This window comes from Oncorhynchus gorbuscha, linkage group LG13 (genome assembly GCF_021184085.1).
Source record: "Oncorhynchus gorbuscha isolate QuinsamMale2020 ecotype Even-year linkage group LG13, OgorEven_v1.0, whole genome shotgun sequence".
In the NCBI taxonomy this organism is placed as follows: Eukaryota; Metazoa; Chordata; class Actinopteri; order Salmoniformes; family Salmonidae; genus Oncorhynchus; species Oncorhynchus gorbuscha.
In genome coordinates, this window is record NC_060185.1 from 69,637,212 (window position 1) to 69,657,394 (window position 20,183).

At 42.0% G+C, this 20,183-nt stretch overlaps 1 protein-coding gene across 2 annotated transcripts; it reads right to left on the reverse strand.

Annotated features, from left to right (window-relative positions):
- Positions 1-840: 840 nt before the first annotated feature.
- On the reverse strand, positions 841-13,725 carry LOC123993436 (calcium-binding protein 2-like). Of its 2 annotated transcripts, XM_046295591.1 has the most exons (7): positions 13,278-13,725; positions 12,295-12,604; positions 2,150-2,180; positions 1,868-2,002; positions 1,546-1,655; positions 1,279-1,426; positions 841-1,055 (listed from the first exon to the last, which is right to left on the reverse strand). In XM_046295591.1, the coding sequence occupies exons 2-7, from the start codon at positions 12,373-12,375 to the stop codon at positions 1,030-1,032; spliced, it is 531 nt and encodes a 176-aa protein (XP_046151547.1). In that variant the 5' UTR covers positions 12,376-12,604; positions 13,278-13,725; the 3' UTR covers positions 841-1,029. The 2 variants fall into 2 exon arrangements, with proteins under 2 accessions (XP_046151547.1, XP_046151546.1); XM_046295590.1 differs by lacking the exons at positions 12,295-12,604; positions 13,278-13,725 and having other exon boundaries at positions 2,150-2,795.
- Positions 13,726-20,183: the final 6,458 nt, after the last annotated feature.

The window sequence follows — 20,183 nt, forward strand, 5'->3', positions numbered from 1 at the left end:
TGCCACAGTGCTGCTCATAAACATAGTGTCTTTGCATATGCATAGCAGAGGAGGCTGGTGGGAGGAGCTATAGGAGGACGGCTTATTGTGTAATGGCTGCAATGGAATACATGGAATTATCAAACATATGGAAACCACGTTTGACTTGGTTCCATTTTTTCCATTGTCATAGAAGTTCATGAAATTGCTCAGTTGAGTTGGTTGAAACGAATCTTTTCCATGCCACCGTGTGTTCTTTGCCTTGAACAGAAGATTAATTCATGAATTATAATTTTCATTAACTAAATTCCTGTCCCTATTTAGTCTAACGTTGCATTAAAATGTGTCTAACTTTATTATCAATTGATCATCAATAAATGAATTAGTCGAACATTTTCTTTGAAATTATTACATTTAAGATAACACATAAAAACAACACAGACAACTTTTTATTTGAAAATAACGTCACATTTTACAAACAAGGTTAAACCTTTGAACACACATACAATCAGAGTAAAAACATTCACTTAAAAAAAGACACTTTAAAAAGATAAGAGATACTCATAAGAGACAGCCAAGCATTAGGATTTTGAGATGTTACAACCAATCAATGTTCAATTTAACTGTCACAGCTTGAGTTACAAGATTTGTAGAACTACTATTAAGTGTTCACTCAATTTAAGTGCTGCTTAACAAAAAATAACAAACCGAGGTCCAGTCAGTAGAACAAGAATGTTCACTACAAATGTAGTGGTCCCTTTTCCAGTTGTTCACTACAAATGTAGTGGTCCCTTTTCCAGTTGTTCACTACAAATGTAGTGGTCCCTTTTCCAGTTGTTCACTACAAATGTAGTGGTTCACTACAAATGTAGTGGTCCCTTTTCCAGTTGTTCACTACAAATGTAGTGGTCCCTTTTCCAGTTGTTCACTACAAATGTAGTGGTCCCTTTTCCAGTTGTTCACTACAAATGTAGTGGTCCCTTTTCCAGTTGTTCACTACAAATGTAGTGGTCCCTTTTCCAGTTGTTGCACAACAACCATATGGTTATCTCAGCGTGACATCATTCGAACAAATTCTTTGAAAAGAGAGAGAGAGATAATGACAGAGATTTAAATGAAATGGAGACATGATTATCCCATACACAGACCGACAGAAAACCCGCCACTGCTTCACACACACACACACACACACACACACACACACACACACACACACACACACACACACACACACACACACACACACACACACACACACACACACACACACACACACACACACACACACACATCTCTCACCCTCAAAGTCGACCAGTCCGTCCCGGTTGAGATCCACGTCTCTGAGGATCTCGTCGATCTCTCTGTTGGTCAGTTGTTCTCCCATCAGCTTCTTCATGGCCTCCCTCAGTTCCATTATACTGATCTGACCATCACTGTTAGCATCAAACTGTGTGTGAGAGAGAGACAGAGAGAGAAAGGAGGCTATAGTGACAGTTACTCACATTGAGAAAGACAGCAATCATCTCTGTCAGCTTTCAAACCACACAATCTGAGAGAGAGAGAGACCTCCTTGAATGCATCTCTCAGTTCTTTCACTCCGATCATGTCTGCTGTCTCTGCCAGCATCTTTGGGCCCATCAGCTCCACAAAGTCATCAAAGTCTAGTTTGCCGCCACCTACAGACCAGATAAAAACATTACTACTATTACTCATGGTTACAATATGGACAATATGTCTTTCATTGCTTAAATAATCCTTGATTTTGTGTTTCCTTGGTTCATAATTCATTGCAATAATCAACCTAAATTCCGCCATAGCTCTCAAGATATTTCAGATATTCCATGACTCGGTGGTTTCCTCTGTCTCGTGATGATGACATCCAACTCACAGATGGACTGGCCCAGCTCGATGAGCTCCATCTCTGTGGGCATGTAGCCCATGGTCCTCATGCACTCTCCCAGGTCCTTGTAGCTGACATAACCATTCTTCTTCCTATCAAACTCCACAAACGCCTCACGAAGCTCTGCAAACACACAGGCACACGCGTATGCACGCACGCACACACACACAAACATAGAAGTACACACACAGGTTAAGAATTGGAGAATGTGGATTGTAAAACATGTCATGGTACTATTCTGACTGTGTGAGATAGAAAGGGAAAATCTACCTTCAATCTCCTCTGGTCGTAGGTCCCTGTCCTGTTGGAGGTAGCAGAGGGACTCACATAAGCAGACTGGTGGTGGCACATGAACACACACACATCGCAACACACACACACACACACGCGCTACATCACAACCCCACGAGACGTACGACGACGACAAAATCTGTTTGCTCATGTACCCACGACAAGACAAACAACGTACGCGCATGTTTTCATGTGGATACAAAAACCGTCGTCAAACACACAGATGTAAATCTAAAGATCAACAAACACAAAATGTTCAACCGCTGATATTGGAAAATACACGATGGGCCTCAATCGCAAAGACAATGGGAACCAATCAGCCAAAGGTAGAGAAAGGAGAAGAGAAAAGAAGAGAGAAATTCTGCCATTTGTTTTTTCTTGATAAAATCTACATATTTTTGTTATGGTATGATTAATAGCAGAGGTGGTACATGTGATATGTAGCGTGCCAGTAGACACACATGATTAGAAAGAGTAAACCAGTATGCTTTGCAAAGTTAGACTAAATAGTATCTATATCTAGTACATTGCCTCTAAAGATATAACACAGTATCAGTCAAAGGTTTGGACACCTACTCATTACAGAGTTTCTCTATCTTTACTATTTTCTACATTGTAGAATAATAGTGAAGACATCATCACTATGAAATAACAAATATGGAATCATGTTGTAACCAAAGAAGTGTTAAACAAATCAAAATATATTTTCTATTTGAGATATTCTTTTTTAAACACCCCTTGCCTTGACGACAGCGCTCATGAGGACCACCACAGGAAAGGAAGACCCAGAGTTATCTGTGCTGCAGAGGATAAGTTCATTAGAGTTAATTGCACCTCAGATTGCAGCCCAAATAAATGCTTGACGGAGTTCAAGTAACAGACACATCTCTACATCAACAATTCAGAGGACACTGCGTGAATCAAACCTTCATGGCCGAATTGCTGCAAAGAAACCACTACTAAAGGACATCAATAAGAAGAAGAGACCTGCTTGGTTCAAGAAACTTGATCAATGGACATTAGACCGGTGGAAATCTGTCCTTTGGTCTAAGGGCTATTTGACCAAGAAGGAGATTGATGGAGTGCTACACCAGATGACTTGGCCTCCACAATCACCCGACCTCAACCCAATTGATATGGTTTTGGATGAGTTGGACCGCAGAGTGAAGGAAAATCAGCCAACAAGTGCTTAGCATGTATGGGAACTCCTTCAAGATGGTTGGAAAAGCATTCCAGGTGGAGCTGGTTGAGAGAATACCAAGAGTGTGCAAAGCTGTCATCAAGGCAAAGGGTGGCTACTTTGAAGAATCGAAAATGTAAAATATATTTTGATTTGTTTAACACTTTTTTGGTTACTACATGATTCCATGTATGTTATTTCATAGTTCGGCAATGTTGAAAATAGTAATACAAATGAAGAAAAATCCTTGAGGTGGGTGTCCAAGCTTTTGACTGGTACTGTATATCTGAACCGAAATCTACACAGATTGCATTGTATGAGCCATGTTTGTATTATGGACCCGGTAAAATACTTTCACAAAACATAAATCAGTGTAGTAACCAGATTATCGGGTAGTGTGTGTGTGTGGGGGGGGTTTAGGAAATGTAGGTGGTTTATTGTAAGTAAGACCCTTGGACATATAATGTGAATTGTTTACAGACACACACACACACACACGTCCACACACTGTAGGTCGTGCCTGTTTTGGTGTAGTAGGTCATTAGGTTGAGTTTGTTTGATGTCAGAGAAATATAGGGAGAGACAATCCCTGTAGATGTCTTTCTCTTTACTATGGATGTTCTTCTTGGAATCTCCCTGTATGTGATAAACACAGTGCAACACCACATCAAGGTTTGGTTGGACTCCTCTCTGCCTGCAGAATGTACTTTAAATAGCATGTTTGATTGGTTGTCCCATGATGAAAATGAAATGATTGTGGAGAGAATGTTATGTGATGAGAAGGACGTGAAGATGATCATGATGTGTGGGTGAGTGTGTGTGTGTGTGTGTGAATAGTTTAGTATGTAATTGTAAGTGTAGGTGTGTGTGATTGAGTATGCGCTTGCATGCATGTGTCTCATTATGTGTGTGTATGTGTTCACTAGCGTGTGTACGTACGATCTGGCTGCTTGCAAAGCCCTGTTTGAGGAAGATGCAGGCGGGTCCCACGATGCTGTGTAACACGGTGCAGTTCTGGACCAGTGCAGACAGTGGCGCCTTAAACTCCTCGTCCTCACCCGATTCCTCCTCGCCCTCCGACCGGGGCCCCTCCTGGCCCCCTGCCCCCCCCTTGCCCCCCAGGGGCCCGACGGCCCCCTTAGAACCAGAATCATCCAGAACTAGTGAACCCAACAGTCGTAGGTTTCACACTCTGTTTCCCTCTCTGTCTGCTGAGGTCTGACAGCCAGCTGTCCACAGCACTAGTCCTCAGGGAGATCCGATGTTACATCAGCAAACAGGACAGGACAGGATTGGCAATCTCTGTCAGACTTTTAGAAGTTTAACTCTATCTACATGACAAGCCCTATCAGCCAGCAGACCATCAGCCTAATAAGTCTAGTTCTCTGTCTGTTTATGTGCTGGTCTGTGTATTGGTTACAAGAAGCTATGTTTTCCCTCCATCTCTCACTCTTTCTCTCTCATCTATCTCTTTCTCTGTTCTGTTTTCCGAGGCTCAGTCTTGGCTCAGAGTTGGATTGGGGCGTTCATTCTGGTAAGTGTTCAGACACTCTGCTCAACTCAGAGACTCAACACAGTGTTACATAACACACTTACAGATTACATCTCGTCAATACGATAATACCAGAGTTGTGTTTAGTTACAGTTTTTCTCAACCTGTTTACAAACATTTTTTGGAAGTGTGGTAAAACTAACCTACAGCAAACCAACGATGATCAAATGCTTAAGTACGTTTGCAGAATGTCTGATACGTTTCTTGTCTCTATGCCTGGATTGCATATACTGTATTAGGCCCATCTTTACGAAACTGTAAATACAATTGTCATCAATGAATGCAAAATTCAATGCGAAGTGTTTTGTTTACAGAATATTAACATGTTGTTTTCATCAGAAGAGAAAAGGTTGCAAACTGTTTCTGTCAATCAGTAAATACTACTACACAATATTGGAAATGGAAGGTACAATATAGGGAAAGATCTAGGCAACAGGGACTGTCAAATTTGTACGATTGTTTTTACAGCATTGCAGACATGCAGAAAATAAAGTGGAGTTACTTCTAAGTGACGTTGGGTTACTCCTAAACATCCCCCCCTGTGTAAAAAGTGGTTAAATCAACATTGTTTCCACATCATTTCAACCCCCCCAAAAAATCTATGTGACGATGTGGAATCAACGTGGTAAATCAATTTGCCAATAGTTTTTTTTCACCCCACTTTGAATCTAAATCCAATGACGAGGGTAATGTTTTGTTGTTGATTCCACTTTGAATCTAAATCCAATGACGAGGGTAATGTTTTGTTGTTGATTCCACTTTGAATCTAAATCCAATGACCACTTTGAATCTAAATCCAATGGGTAATGTTTTGTTGTTGATTCCACTTTGAATCTAAATCCAATGACGAGGGTAATGTTTTGTTGTTGATTCCACTTTGAATCTAAATCCAATGACGAGGGTAATGTTTTGTTGTTGATTCCACTTTGAATCTAAATCCAATGACGAGGGTAATGTTTTGTTGTTGATTCCACTTTGAATCTAAATCCAATGACGAGGGTAATGTTTTGTTGTTGATTCCACTTTGAATCTAAATCCAATGACGAGGGTAATGTTTTGTTGTTGATTCCACTTTGAATCTAAATCCAAAGACGAGGGTAATGTTTTGTTGTTGATTCCACTTTGAATCTAAATCCAATGACGAGGGTAATGTTTTGTTGTTGATTCCACTTTGAATTCACATTAGTTGACATCTCAACCAAATGTGAATCAAAACTAGATGTTGAACTATGCCCAGTGGGTTGTGATCTTCCATTATAGAGCTTTACAGTGGTGTGGATTGAGGCCTAGACATTCATATCAGTTGCCATTGTATTCACCTTCTTTATTTCTATTGGGTTATTGTGTTTCTGCAGCCGATGGAAGGTCTAAGCCTATGCACAGTACTGAATACATGGAATTGGACTGTGAAGATATTGATGAAGGATTCCTGCACAGTGTGCTTATTTTCTATTTTCCTTTTGATCAGGAATAATATTGTAACTTTCCATAATCAAGCACCTTTTGATAGTTGTATTTCCAGTTTTGATCATCATGATTTAGTGACTGCAAAGCAAATATTCTGTGATTTTCTGTGTCTTGAGAACACTTTTTTTTAAATCAACAACATTGATCTATAAAAAAATTTTTTTTGAATGCACTTGAGAATAACTGTAGTATCAAAATCCATGTCTGGTACCAGATTGATCTGGTTGTTGGGCCTGCCCTTTAGGGAACACAAGGATAAAGATCTCTGGGGAGTAATACTGCTTGTCAGGCTCGGAGATCATCAAAGAAAGATCTCCATTGTACAGAGATGCAGAGCATATAAGTGAAAAAGAAACGTCATAGATTGTCTCTGCTGGAGTTGTTCAGAATAATCACGTTGAATGGTTTCAGATCAATGTTGTGACAATCCTGCAGATCAATGTTGTTTAAAAATGCACAGGACCTATTCTAAATTGAGTACTTTGCAGAAAAAAAAACATTTTGCCAATATTTCCAGGGTACTACACACATAAACACACAGACAAGGAAATAGCAAGCAAAGGCTTCTCTCGTCCCATATCTTTAAAAAAAAGCAAATAACTGCTCTTACCTTCATTTTGTTTTTCATGGATGACTTAGTACAATTTCCCATCCCCTATCCTCGGAGTGTGAAGTAACACTCTTGACCCTCCTTCTCTTTTCCCTCCCTCTCTATTCTATTTCTCTTGTTCCTATTTCTTCTGTCTCTCTCTCTCTCTCTCTCTCTCTCTCTCTCTCTCTCTCTCTCTCTCTCTCTCTCTCTCTCTCTCTGTCTCTGTCTCTCTCTCTCTCTCTCTCTTCCCCCTTTCTTTGGATTTCCAAAGGTCCCACCCGAGATTAGAGTTCTGAGGAGGGGTCCAGGAGGTCCCATCACCCAGTCACATCGTGGTCTGAAGTGATGTTCATATCAGAGATGAAACATATAGTAGAACCTCTAAGCCACACTCAGAAGATCCAAAATCCCATAAACAACATCCTGATCTGCGTTTAAGGTCGCCTAAAACAAACATTAACCTAGTCCACTTCTGTGTCTGAACAGAAAAGAGTTAATGCGTGCATTACTCTGTCTTTCTCCCTCTCGCTCCTACTCACTCATCAACTCTCAATTTGACCCCTTCTTAAATTCCCTATCTCGCTACCCCTCTCCTTCTCTCCTCCTCTCTGTCCCTAGAGCAAGGCTTGTTACAGCATTCAAATGACTACATCTACGTAGGGGGGTGAGATGCAGACAGACAGAGAGAGAGGTGGAGAGACAGACAGAGAGAGAGGGGGAGAGACAGACAGAGAGAGGGAGGAGAGAGAGAGAATTAGAGGGGACAAACACAAGGGATTTAAAAATCCCTATCCCTCCATTTCAGATTAAAGGGAGCGATGGAGGGGTAAGAAGGGAAACTGATAGAGTATGGAGATTGAGAGAAACAACGAAAGGGAGAAATTGAGGGCAGGTTGGAGAGAGAGGTGATACAAGATGAAAAGAGAGGATGAGGAGGAATGATGGAGAGAAAAGGATGGACAATTCAGAGAAACAGGGAGAAAGAAAATCAAACTGGTCATGAGATAAAAAATCTACGGGAAAGCAGGAAAAGAACAAGACAAGAAGCAAAACAGGGAAAGAAACAACAAATGAGCGAGGAAGAAAAGAGCCAAGAGTGAGACTGAAGCTCAAGCAGCCGGGAAGCAAGCTGCTGTTTTGGACGACCATTAGATGTGTGTATGTGTGTATGTTAGAATCACACACACCATTAACTGTCGACTGCTCTAATTGGTCTGTTTTTAAAATCAATCAACACATCTTCATGCTCTCCTTGGATGTCAAATGTAATGTTCTCTCTGATTGGTGAATGATAAACGCATTACAGAGGTTCTAATCCGAGCTGTAATGCTGTCTAATCCAGAGACACAGGACATAATATCAGACACTCCAGGATAACATTTTAACTGTGACTCACATGACATGACTGTGACTAAACTGTGACTCAACACTGACTCAAATGACAAAATAAATACTATGACTACTGATGGGAATTACATGCTATATATATATATATATTTATATAGAGAGAGATCGAGACCTTTAGGATTTATTTATTGTCAACAGGGGCAGATGTTAATATACGGTAGCCTGACTTTGTAGAGCTTATTACTAATGCATACCATTCTAAGCCATTGTCCTTGTGATGGACCTTGGGGGCATAAGGCTAAGGGTTAGGTTCCATAGACGCTGGTCTAAGGTCAGATTTGTGTTTCCCCCCCATATGGTTAAGGTTAGGATTGGGAGAAGGTAAAGTGATGCCAGATCTATGCCCATTGGTGCCCAGCGGGCCCCAACTACTATCCAGAGAGTTCCATACCCTCGTAGGTCAGAGGGATGAACTCTGTGATAGGCCTGGTCCTCCAGCTGGGACTTGTTATGATGCACAGCTGTGAACAAAGTACTTTGGCAACTTCCAGGCTATTGGGTAGTCAAACACATCAGTGTGTACGTGTGTGTGTGTCTGTGTGTGTGTGTACGTGTACATGTGTGTGTTGTATAAATAACATTTGTAGTAGGATATACATTTTGTGACACTCCATGACCACTCAAAGATGAGGCTTACCTGATATTACCTTACCTCAAATTCTGCCAAATATCTATTTAATATTTGATACTGTGGTTTGGTCATGTCCCTCTCTACCCCTTCCGGCTCTCTGTCTCTGTCTCTGTCTCTCTCTGTCTCTCTCTCTCTCTGTCTCTCTCTCTGTCTCTCTCTGTCTCTCTCTGTCTCTCTCTCTCTCTCTGTCTCTCTCTGTCTCTCTCTCTCTCTCTCTCTCTCTCTCTCTCTCTCTCTCTCTCTCTCTCTCTCTCTCTCTATCTCTGTCTTTCTCTCTTTCTATCTCTGTCTTTCTCTCTCTCTCTTTCTCTCTCTGTCTTTCTTTCTCTCTCTGTCTTCTCTCTCTCTCTCTCTCTCTCTCTCTCTCTCTCTCTCTCTCTCTCTCTCTCTCTCTCTCTCTCTCTCTCTCTCTCTCTCTCTCTCTCTCTCTCTCTCTCTCTCTCTCTCTCTCTCTCTCTCTCTCTCTCTCTCTCTCTCTCTCTCTCTCTCTCTCTCTCTCTCTCTCTCTCTCTCTCTCTCTCTCTCTCTCTCTCTCTCTCTCTCTCTCTCTCTCTCTCTCTCTCTCTTCACACCCATTCAAACCCAGACGTATGTTATAGTAGCAGATAAGAATTATGAGTGCCAAGATTAACTGAGTGACAGATGTCTGTTACAAGATCAACCGACCGCTTTTCCTCTATACTTTTGGAGACAGACTCTGATTTAGATCAAATGAACATTTTGGCTCATGTCATGACAAAATCTTTAACAAGTACTAGGTCAGTACTAGGGCAGTTCAACACTGCAGTGTCAATTTAATACCACTAGAGGACAGCTTCTGTCCAGAATATAGTACAAAATATAATACAAAATATAGTGTTCCATAAGTATTTGGCAGAATTTAAAGCAGCAATCAGCAGCTGAAACAACAAAAAAGTGTAATCCCCGTCCTGTTTGGGTAAAAAGCTGAGGGATGGGGCTGGAGAAATGTAACCACTCTCAAATTCATAGACCGAGCTATGGATGCAAGGACTGACCATCCACGGTATCAAAATGATTGGTTTAAACATGTTTTCAGGCAATATAGTGTTTGTTTACATTTACTTTGTTAACAAACATTGGAGTAAAACAAGCTTATATTTTGGGTTCTGAAGCTCATGAGGCATTTAGAAGTTGTATTATTCAAGAATCAATGGGTATATAAAATTAATTTATAAGTCACAAAATGTATGTAGCAACTGCAGATTGCCCCTTTAAAACCACATTGTATATGATCTATATGGCCACAAGGGAGAATTCTCCTTGTTTAATAAATAGGATCTCTACAGATCGGTGTCCCACCCTCAGGACGGTTGAGCTAATGTGATTAGCATGACGTTGTAAGTAACAAGAACATTTCCCAGCACAGAAATATATCTGATGTGTCTAAATTCTTGTTAATCTCACTGCACTGTCCAATTTACAGCAGCTAGTACAGTGAAAGAATACCATGCTATTGTTTGAGGAGGGTGCACAATTATGAGCTTGTAAAATGTAAACCAATTAGGCATAATTGGGTAGTCTTGATACAACATTTTGAATAGATATGCAATAGTTCATTGGATCAGTCTAAAATGTTGCGCAACCACTGCTGCCATCTAGTGGCCAACGTCTAAATTGCACCTGGGCTAGAATAATTCATTATGGCCATTCTCTTGCATTTCAAAGAAGATTATACAATTGTATTATGTTTTATTATGTTTTACCAGATCTAATGTGTTATTTTATCCTATATTAATTTCACATTACAAAGTGTTTCCTTTCAAATGCTGCATATCCTTGCTTCAGGGCCTGAGCTACAAGCATTTAGATTTGGGTAATTTTAGGCGAAAATTGAAAATTACTTAAGAGGTTTTAACTATCCTTTAGTGGATTTCAGATTTTCACGAGGATAGAAGAACAAGATCTCTCTCACACACACACACACACACACACACACACACACACACACACACACACACACACACACACACACACACACACACACACACACACACACACACACACACACACACACACACACACACACACACACACACACACACACACACACACACACACACACACACACGGTAAATCAGGACTAGTCCCAGGACAAGTCTGGTAAACAACACTCATGCTGTTGATAGGATAAACATTGTTGCAACCACTGCCATTAAGACTGATTACCTATCTAATTGATATTTTATTATTGATCATGTCAATTAATCATGTCACTCTGTTGGGCTTCTGGTTCTGTGTGTTCTGATCTGCATCAGGTATCAGTATTAGACCTCTCTGTCACACGACCAGTATGACAAGACCAGGTGTCAGCTCACAACCACACACACACACGCAAGCACACGCACACACACACTTTGTTTGCTCTGCATGCCTAGAGGACGGAGTGTGTGGTCAGTGTGTGTGTATTGAGACAGACTCGGGTAGACTCGCATCATGTAACCTGACTCTTACCCCTGACTGGAAGTAAGGCTCTGGTCGCTATGGTGATATGCGTGTAGGAGCCGGTAATTCTGTAGATGTATTGTGTTCTGATCAGGTGTCAGATACTGATACTAGTGTCCAGTGACTCAACTTGTCAACTACAGGAACTCTGCAGTGATTCAGAACCAGAGCCGAATACGGGCACAGGGGAGAGCAGGCCAGGCCAGGCAGGACAGGCTAGGCCAGGACAGAGCAGGCCAGGACAGGCCAGACCAGGGGAGAGGGGAGGAACCAGACTCCTGAGGGCAAACCTACTGCCCTCGCCCCAAGACTCTGAAGCCATGTAATGTTGTGCTGTTGTGTCGGTGTAATGTGGATGGGGACGAGTACTGTTTGGTGTTTATTACTACTGGGGCTTAAAATGATATCTGTTACGAATTACAGTTTCCTAATGTAGCAGATACCAATGAAGGAGCTTATACCCTCACACACGCTACCACATGAACCCTGAACACAGATAAACAACACAACTCTGTTAGCATCAAGGCTAACACTTAAACATGGGATATAGGGTATAGGATAAGCAGCTACCGTAAAGTATGGGGACAGAGTCAGCGTTTTTATTTGGAGCAGGGGTCCTTCGAATTTCAATCAGGACCTTGGTAGATTGCAATCGTGCCTTGGATGGATGGACATGGACACAACACACACACACACACACACACACACACACACACACACACACACACACACACACACACACACACACACACACACACACACACACACACACACACACACATGGCTAAAGAAGGCCTATCTCAGGGCAGACCCGGGTCATCCTGGCTCTTACCGGTCCAAATGCTGGGTCCATTATAGGGACTAGGTCTATGGACTCCTTCTCTTCCTGCTTCTGACCACTCGTCTTCATCATATCTGCCACACCCAGGTCCTCCACATCCAGGTCCTCCTCTGCCTCCTCTTCATCCTCTGTACCTCTCTCTCTATCTCTGGGGAAGGGGGTGGGTGTCTGGCTGTACCTCCTACCATGGGGGGGGTTGACTCCAGCTGCTGACACTTCTGAGTCTCCACTCTGCTCACTGGACCGTCTCACTCTGCTTAATCTGCTGTTTCTGAACCTTCTTACTGATCGCTGCTTTTACCTGCATGGGGAAAGTACAGGTGCGAGATCAATTATAACAACGTTGTTACTGATAGTCAGGAACTGAGTCAGATCCATACAAGTGTTTCAAACAAACTAAGAAATGAATCAGATATAATTATTTCAAATGGAAAAATGAACAATAATTGAGTAACGAACAAATTGGTGTTTGAGGTAAAATTCACTGGTAAATTCACAAGTATTCTCCATCAATTAATCATTTTCTCTTAATTTTCTCTTTTTTCATATACCGTACCTGCAAGGTTATCCCTATCCCCGCCCCATTCTATATCAATCCATTAATCTTTTCACCCTCAACTCCCCCTAACACAGGTTTTCACGAGGATAGAAGAACAAGATCTCTCTCTCTCACACACACACACACACACACACACACACACACACACACACACACACACACACACACACACACACACACACACACACACACACACACACACACACACACACACACACACACACACACACTCATTTATATACACCCAATATCATCTTAAACTCCAAGAGATGCTAAAACCTCTCATAACATCTATGGTTGTTCACTCGAGGTAGAGAGGTATTAGTCAAATATAGAAGATAATACAATTATACATTGTGTAATTAATTCACATGAAAACAAACCGACACAAACACACCCATACACAAACACACACCTGTTTTGCGCTTTTCCCGTGCGGCGAGCTCATCCCTGTAGAACCACCTCCTCCGGCGGAAGAATCCTTCGGAATGATCATGAACATCTCGGTGTTGTTTTCTTACACGCCCTATCTCTTTCTCCCCCTCCCTTTCTCGCTCCCTCTCTATCTCGCTCTCACTCTCTCTCTCTCACTTCCTCCCTCTCCTTTCTAGTTTTCCTGAGTGGATTTCTTTTTACAGACACTTCAAACTGACTAGTTCTGTATCTATTAAAGTAATTTTGTCTGGACTCTTCTAAATTCTGCTTTGACTTGCTTTCTCTCTCCCAAGTTTAAAATTAGAAAATAGCTAACTTTTCCTAAATAAAATTGTTCTCCCTTTGTACTCCCTTAATTTCCCTCCCTTCTCTTTTCTCCCTTTCCCCTGTCTCTATCTATCCCTGTTCAGCGGTTGTTAGTGCGTGCCTCTCTCTATCTCTCGTCCTGTTCGTCCAGGTGAGGGGGGTTTTATCATCATGTGTCCTGCAACTCAGGGATTGAGTTCCTGCCCCTCTCTCTCTCTCTCTCTCTCTCTCTCTCTCTCTCTCTCCACTTCCTCGCTCTCGCTCTCGCTCTCTCTCTCGTCCTATCTCTCTCGTCCTATCTCTCCATCACCCCCCCCCACACACACACACTTTGCCTCTGTCCATCCCCCTTTTCCCTGTCTCATGTTGTATGTCTGTGATCTGTTTTGTGTAGTGATAAGTTGTGTCTGCCTCGGCCCTGGCCTTTGTTGGAACGCTAATTGGATTTTCATTGAGGTGTTCAGGTCAGCCTTTCAGGAGGAGGGAAGGGGCGATGAGTACAGATTCAAACATGACATGTCATCACCATCAAACACGAACATGCATGCATGGATAAATACATCATGTAGGCATGACTAAACATACACACAAACACAGTTGCGGGTGTAAACACACACACACACAAAACAGTACCAGTCAAAAGTATATACACACATACTCATTCAACGGTTTTTCTTTATTTTTACTATTTTCTATATTGTATAATTATAGTGAAGACATCAAAACTATGAAATAACACATATAGAATCATGTAGTAACCAAACAAGTGTTAAACATATCAAAATCTATTTTATATTCAAGATTCTTCAAAGTAGCCACCCTTTTCCTTTGCATTCTCTCAACCAGCTTCATGACAAATGCTTTTCCAACAGTCTTGAAGGAGTTCCCACATATGCTGAGCACTTGTTGACTGCTTTTCCTTCACTTTGCGGTCCAACTCATCCCAAACCATCTCAATTGGGTTGAGGTCAGGTGATTGTGGAGGCCAGGTCAGCTGATGCAGCACTCCATCACTCTCCCTGGTCAAATAGCTCTTACACAGCCTGGAGGTGTGTTGGGTCATTGCCCTGTTGAAAAACAAATGATAGTCTCACTAAGCCCAAACCAGATGGGATGGCGTATCGCTGCTTAAGGCTGTGGTAGCCATGCTGGTTAAGTGTGCCTTCAATTCTAAATAAATCACAGACAGTATCACCAAAAAAGCATCCCCACACCATCACACCTCCTCCTCCATGCTTCACGGTGGGAACCATACATGCGGAGATCATACGTTCCTACTCTGCTTCTCATAAAGACACGGTGGTTGGAACCAAAAGTCTCGCATTTGGACTCATCAGACCAAATGACAGATTTCCACCGGTCTAATGTCCATTGTTCGTGTTTCTTGGCCCAAGCAAGTCTCTTCTTCTTATTGGTGTCCTTTAGTAGTGGTTTCTTTGCAGCAATTCGACCATTAAGGCCTGATTCACACAGTCTCCTCTGAACAGTTGATGTCTGTTACTTGAACTCTGTGAAGCATTTATTTGGGCTGCAATCTGGGGTGCAGTTAACTCTAATGAACTTATCCTCTGCAGCAGAGGTTAACTCTGGGTTCCTTTCCTGTGGCGGTCCTCATAAGAGCCAGTTTCATCATAGCACTTGATGGTTTTTGCGACTGCACTTTAAGATATTTTCAAAGTTATTGACGGACTGCCATTTCTCTTTGCTTATTTGAGCTGTTCTTGCCATAATATGGTATTTTACTAAATAGGGGTATCTTCTGTATACCACCCCTACCTTGTTTCAACCCAAGTGATTGGCTCAAACGCATTAAGAAGGAAAGAAATTCCACAAATTAACTTTTAACAAGGCACATCTGTTAATTGAAATGCATTCCAGGTGACTATCTCATGAAGCTGGTTGTGAGAATGCCAAGAGTGTGCTGTCACGCCTTGGTCATTGTATCTTGTGTTTTTGTTATATGTTTGGGTAGGCCAGGGTGTGACATGGGTTTATATGTTGTATTTCGTATTGGGGTTTGTATTAATTGGGAGTGTGTATTATTAGGGGTGTGTCTAGTTAGGCTTGGCTGCCTGAGGCGATTCCTAATTGGAGTCAGCTGATTCTCGTTGTCTCGGATTGGGAACCGTATTTAGGTAGCCTGAGTGCGCGTTGTATTTCGTGGGTGAATGTACCTGTCTCTGTGTTAGTCACCAGATAGGCTGTAATTAGTTTCACTCGTTTGTTGTTTTTGTATTTTCAGTTATTTCATGTACCACATTATCTTCATTAAAAGTCATGAGTAACCTACACGCTGCATTTCGGTCTGACTCTCTTCAAACAACAGACGAATTTCGTTACATGTGCAAAGTTGTCATCAAGGCACATTTGAAGAATCTCGCATTTAAAATTATATTTTGATTTGTTTAACACTTTTTTGGTTACTGCATGATTCCATATTTGTTATTTCATCGTTTTAATGTCTTCACTATTATTCTACAATGTAGAAAATAGTAAAAACAAAGAAAAACCCTTTAATGAGTGACTGTGTCCAAACTTTTGACTGGTACTATACCCGTGTGCCGTGAACTAACCCAGCACACAGACTCTATGCTCAATCACAGTTTGGTTAAGAGCATAACTCTAAGCTCTTCCTTACATGGACATGTATGACATCACCACAGATATTTAATTCCACTGAAAGCATCTGCTTTCTAGAAAGAAGTAATAACCACCTCTGCTCTTCCTTCTCATTCCAGAACAGTACTTAGCCCTTAGTCTATAGGATAGTGAAGGACCACAAATAGTTCCCGGATAAATGATGAGCATCACTCTCCATCCCTTCGGCTGGTCTCCAATCAGTTTCAGTTCAATAAACAAGGACTATCAATGTAACCTAGCCACATACTGTTTGTACCACAGGAGGTTGGTGGCACCTTAATTGGGGAGGATGGACTCATGGTAACGGCGGGAACGGAATAAATGGAATGGTAATCGATTTCCATGTGTTTGATACCATTCCATTAGTCCATTCCAGCCATTTATTATGAGCCGTCCTCCCCTCAGCAGCCTCCTGTGTTTTGTATTACCACCTACATCTATTATGTGTAAATTGGGTTGAACTCTGTCTGTATCTTATGTTACTTTATGTCTGCATGCTTGTAATGTAATGACACATGGAACATTTCCAAACAGATTATAAAGTATTCTATCCTATTTGCCCCACTGTTTTCTTGACCTCTGGCCCCTCCTCTTTCCTCCTCTATTCACCCCTTCCTTCTTAGCCAGCTCTTAACCTCTTTCCTCCTCTATTCACCCCTCCCTTCTTAGCCAGCTCTTAACCTCTTTCCTCCTTTATTCACCCCTCCCTTCTTAGCCAGCTCTTAACCTCTTTCCTCCTTTATTCACCCCTCCCTTCTTAGCCAGCTCTTAACCTCTTTCCTTCTCTATTCACCCCTCCCTTCTTAACCAGCTCTTAACCTCTTTCGTCCTCTATTCACCCCTCCCTTCTTAGCCAGCTCTTAACCTCTTTCCTCCTCTATTCACCCCTCCCTTCTTAGCCAGCTCTTAACCTCTTTCCTCCTCACCCTCCCTTCTTAACCAGCTCTTAACCTCTTCTTAGCCAGCTCTTAACCTCTTTCCTCCTCTATTCACCCCTCCCTTCTTAGCCAGCTCTTAACCTCTTTCCTCCTCTATTCACCCCTCCCTTCTTAGCCAGCTCTTAACCTCTTTCCTCCTCTATTCACCCCTCCCTTCTTAGCCAGCTCTTAACCTCTTTCCTCCTCTATTCACCCCTCCCTTCTTAGCCAGCTCTTAACCTCTTTCCTCCTATTCACCCCTCCCTTCTTAGCCAGCTCTTAACCTCTTTCCTCCTTTATTCACCCCTCCCTTCTTAGCCAGCTCTTAACCTCTTTCCTCCTCTATTCACCCCCCTTCTTAACCAGCTCTTAACCTCTTTCCTTCTCTATTCACCCCTCCCTTCTTAACCAGCTCTTAACCTCTTTCCTCCTCTATTCACCCCTCCCTTCTTAGCCAGCTCTTAACCTCTTTCCTCCTCTATTCACCCCTCCCTTCTTAGCCAGCTCTTAACCTCTTTCCTCCTATATTCACCCCTCCCTTCTTAGCCAGCTCTTAACCTCATTCCTCCTCTATTCACCCCTTCCTTCTTAGCCAGCTCTTAACCTCTTTCCTCCTCTATTCACCCCTCCCTTCTTAGCCAGCTCTTAACCTCTTTCCTCCTCTATTCACCCCTCCCTTCTTAGCCAGCTCTTAACCTCTTTCCTCCTCTATTCACCCCTCCCTTCTTAGCCAGCTCTTAACCTCTTTCCTCCTCTATTCACCCCTCCCTTCTTAGCCAGCTCTTAACCTCTTTCCTCCTCTATTCACCCCTCCCTTCTTAGCCAGCTCTTAACCTCTTTCCTCCTCTATTCACCCCTCCCTTCTTAGCCAGCTCTTAACCTCTTTCCTCCTCTATTCACCCCTCCCTTCTTAGCCAGCTCTTAACCTCTTTTATCCTCTATTCACACCTCCCTTCTTAGCCAGCTCTTAACCGCTTTCCTCCTCTATTCACCCCTTCCTTCTTAGCCAGCTCTTAACCTCTTTCCTCCTCTATTCACCCCTCCCTTCTTAGCCAGCTCTTAACCTCTTTCCTCCTCTATTCACCCCTCCCTTCTTAGCCAGCTCTTAACCTCTTTCCTCCTCTATTCACCCCTCCCTTCTTAGCCAGCTCTTAACCTCTTTCCTCTATTCACCCCTCCCTTCTTAGCCAGCTCTTAACCTCTTTCCTCCTCTATTCACCCCTCCCTTCTTAGCCAGCTCTTAACCTCTTTCCTCCTCTATTCACCCCTCCCTTCTTAGCCAGCTCTTAACCTCTTTCCTCCTCTATTCACCCCTCACTTCTTAGCCAGCTCTTAACCTCTTTCCTTCTCTATTCACCCCTCCCTTCTTAGCCAGCTCTTAACCTCTTTCCGGCTGAAAAATAAGTTGATAGTATTCAAGCTGAAGGATAAGCGTATGGTAACAAACATTTCTCCAGTTCCTAATGAGGTTTCCATTAATCACATTAAGCCCGTCTCTCTCCCTCCCCTATCTGTCTGGTCATTAGTTATTGATTGGGGAGCACAAACTCAGACCGGGAGAAAAGAGATCCATTACGACAAAAACATCCAGAGTTGCACTGGTCAAAAATAGAATGGTGTATTTTACAAAGGGATAACTCAGGAGGGCCCGGCGGAAAGAGAATGATAGTTAGAGAGGTGGATAAGGGAGAGGCAGAAGCCATGTTTACACCTTAACATGTGGTCGTCGTCATCCGATCAAGATGATCTGATCAAGATTTGTTGTGTCCACACAGGGTAATTAAACGTGCCTCTTATCTGCCCACTGCTTCCATATTGTGACCAGTTCCCTGGTCCCTCCCTGTGTGCAAATTAATCCAACCTGCATTGGTGCTCCCTTATGACACAAGCTGTATCAATTGTCTGAAAACAGCACACTTTTATAGTCAATAGTTCTATACTGATCATCACAGCCTGTATTTGTTATCCAATGATTGAAAACTGGGTGTAGGCTTTCATTGATCATTCAGTAACGGAGTCTCCTTCACTCATTGAGAGATGAGTGATATACTAGCATTACAGAATGTAAACTTAACCACGCGTGTATTGCCGTTTCCACCTGTACCTTTACATCTAGCCAGAGGGGACTGTTATAACATTTCCATAGGCAAGCCACTGTATTATAGCGCTGTATTATTTCCCTATCTGTTACAGTTTTCTTCTGTCGAAAGAAAGAGGACCAACATGCAGCATGGTTATCTTTATACATCTTTAATGAAGATGATAAATGAACAATACACAGGAACCGTGAAAACCCGAAACAGCCTTATCTGGAGCAAACAAACACAGAGACAGGAACAATCACCCACCAAACACTCAAAGAATATGGCTGCCTAAATATGGTTCCCAATCAGAGACAACGATAAACACCTGCCTCTGATTGAGAACCACTCTAGGCAACCATAGACTTTCCTAGACAACTATACTAACCACAATCCCATAACCTACAAAAATAAACCTAGACAAAACACACCACATAAATACCCATGTCACACCCTGGCCTGACCAAAATAATATAGAAAACACAAAATACAAATGCCAGGACGTGACACTATCTGATATAGCAACTGAATTAGACTATTCACATGACCAAACAGTTGATAAAGCGCTCAGCAGCTTTCCCTCAATATTGCCACAGCACTGTCCAGAATGAACTGGGGATGTTCACCCAATACCGCTCTGAATAAAATGGGCACTGGGTTCTCCCGTTTCAACACATGCTATTACAGGCCTTTCTGTTCTTTACTTAAAAAAAAAAAAATATATATATATATATATATATATATATATATATATATATATATTTGCTGGCATTGAACCTGCGAACGAGGAACCAGTTGTCCATATATATATATATATATGCCTATATATATATATATATATAGTTATATCTCCTATATATATAGAGATCTATGTATATATGATTATCTCTCCTTGTTCCTAGAGATCTACCTATATATGAGTTATCTCTCCTTGTTCCTATA

What these genes read in the sequence shown, in the direction of transcription:
- LOC123993436 (XM_046295590.1), bottom strand. Translation starts at nt 2,354, where the DNA reads ATGCGCGTACGTTGTTTGTCTTGTCGTGGGTACATGAGCAAACAGATT. An exon ending in CGAGCTGGGCCAGTCCATCT is followed by an intron (nt 1,656 to 1,867) that starts GTGAGTTGGATG and finishes TCTGGTCTGTAG; the next exon opens with GTGGCGGCAAACTAGACTTT. An exon ending in CGGACTGGTCGACTTTGAGG is followed by an intron (nt 1,056 to 1,278) that starts GTGAGAGATGTG and finishes CTCTTTTCAAAG; the next exon opens with AATTTGTTCGAATGATGTCA.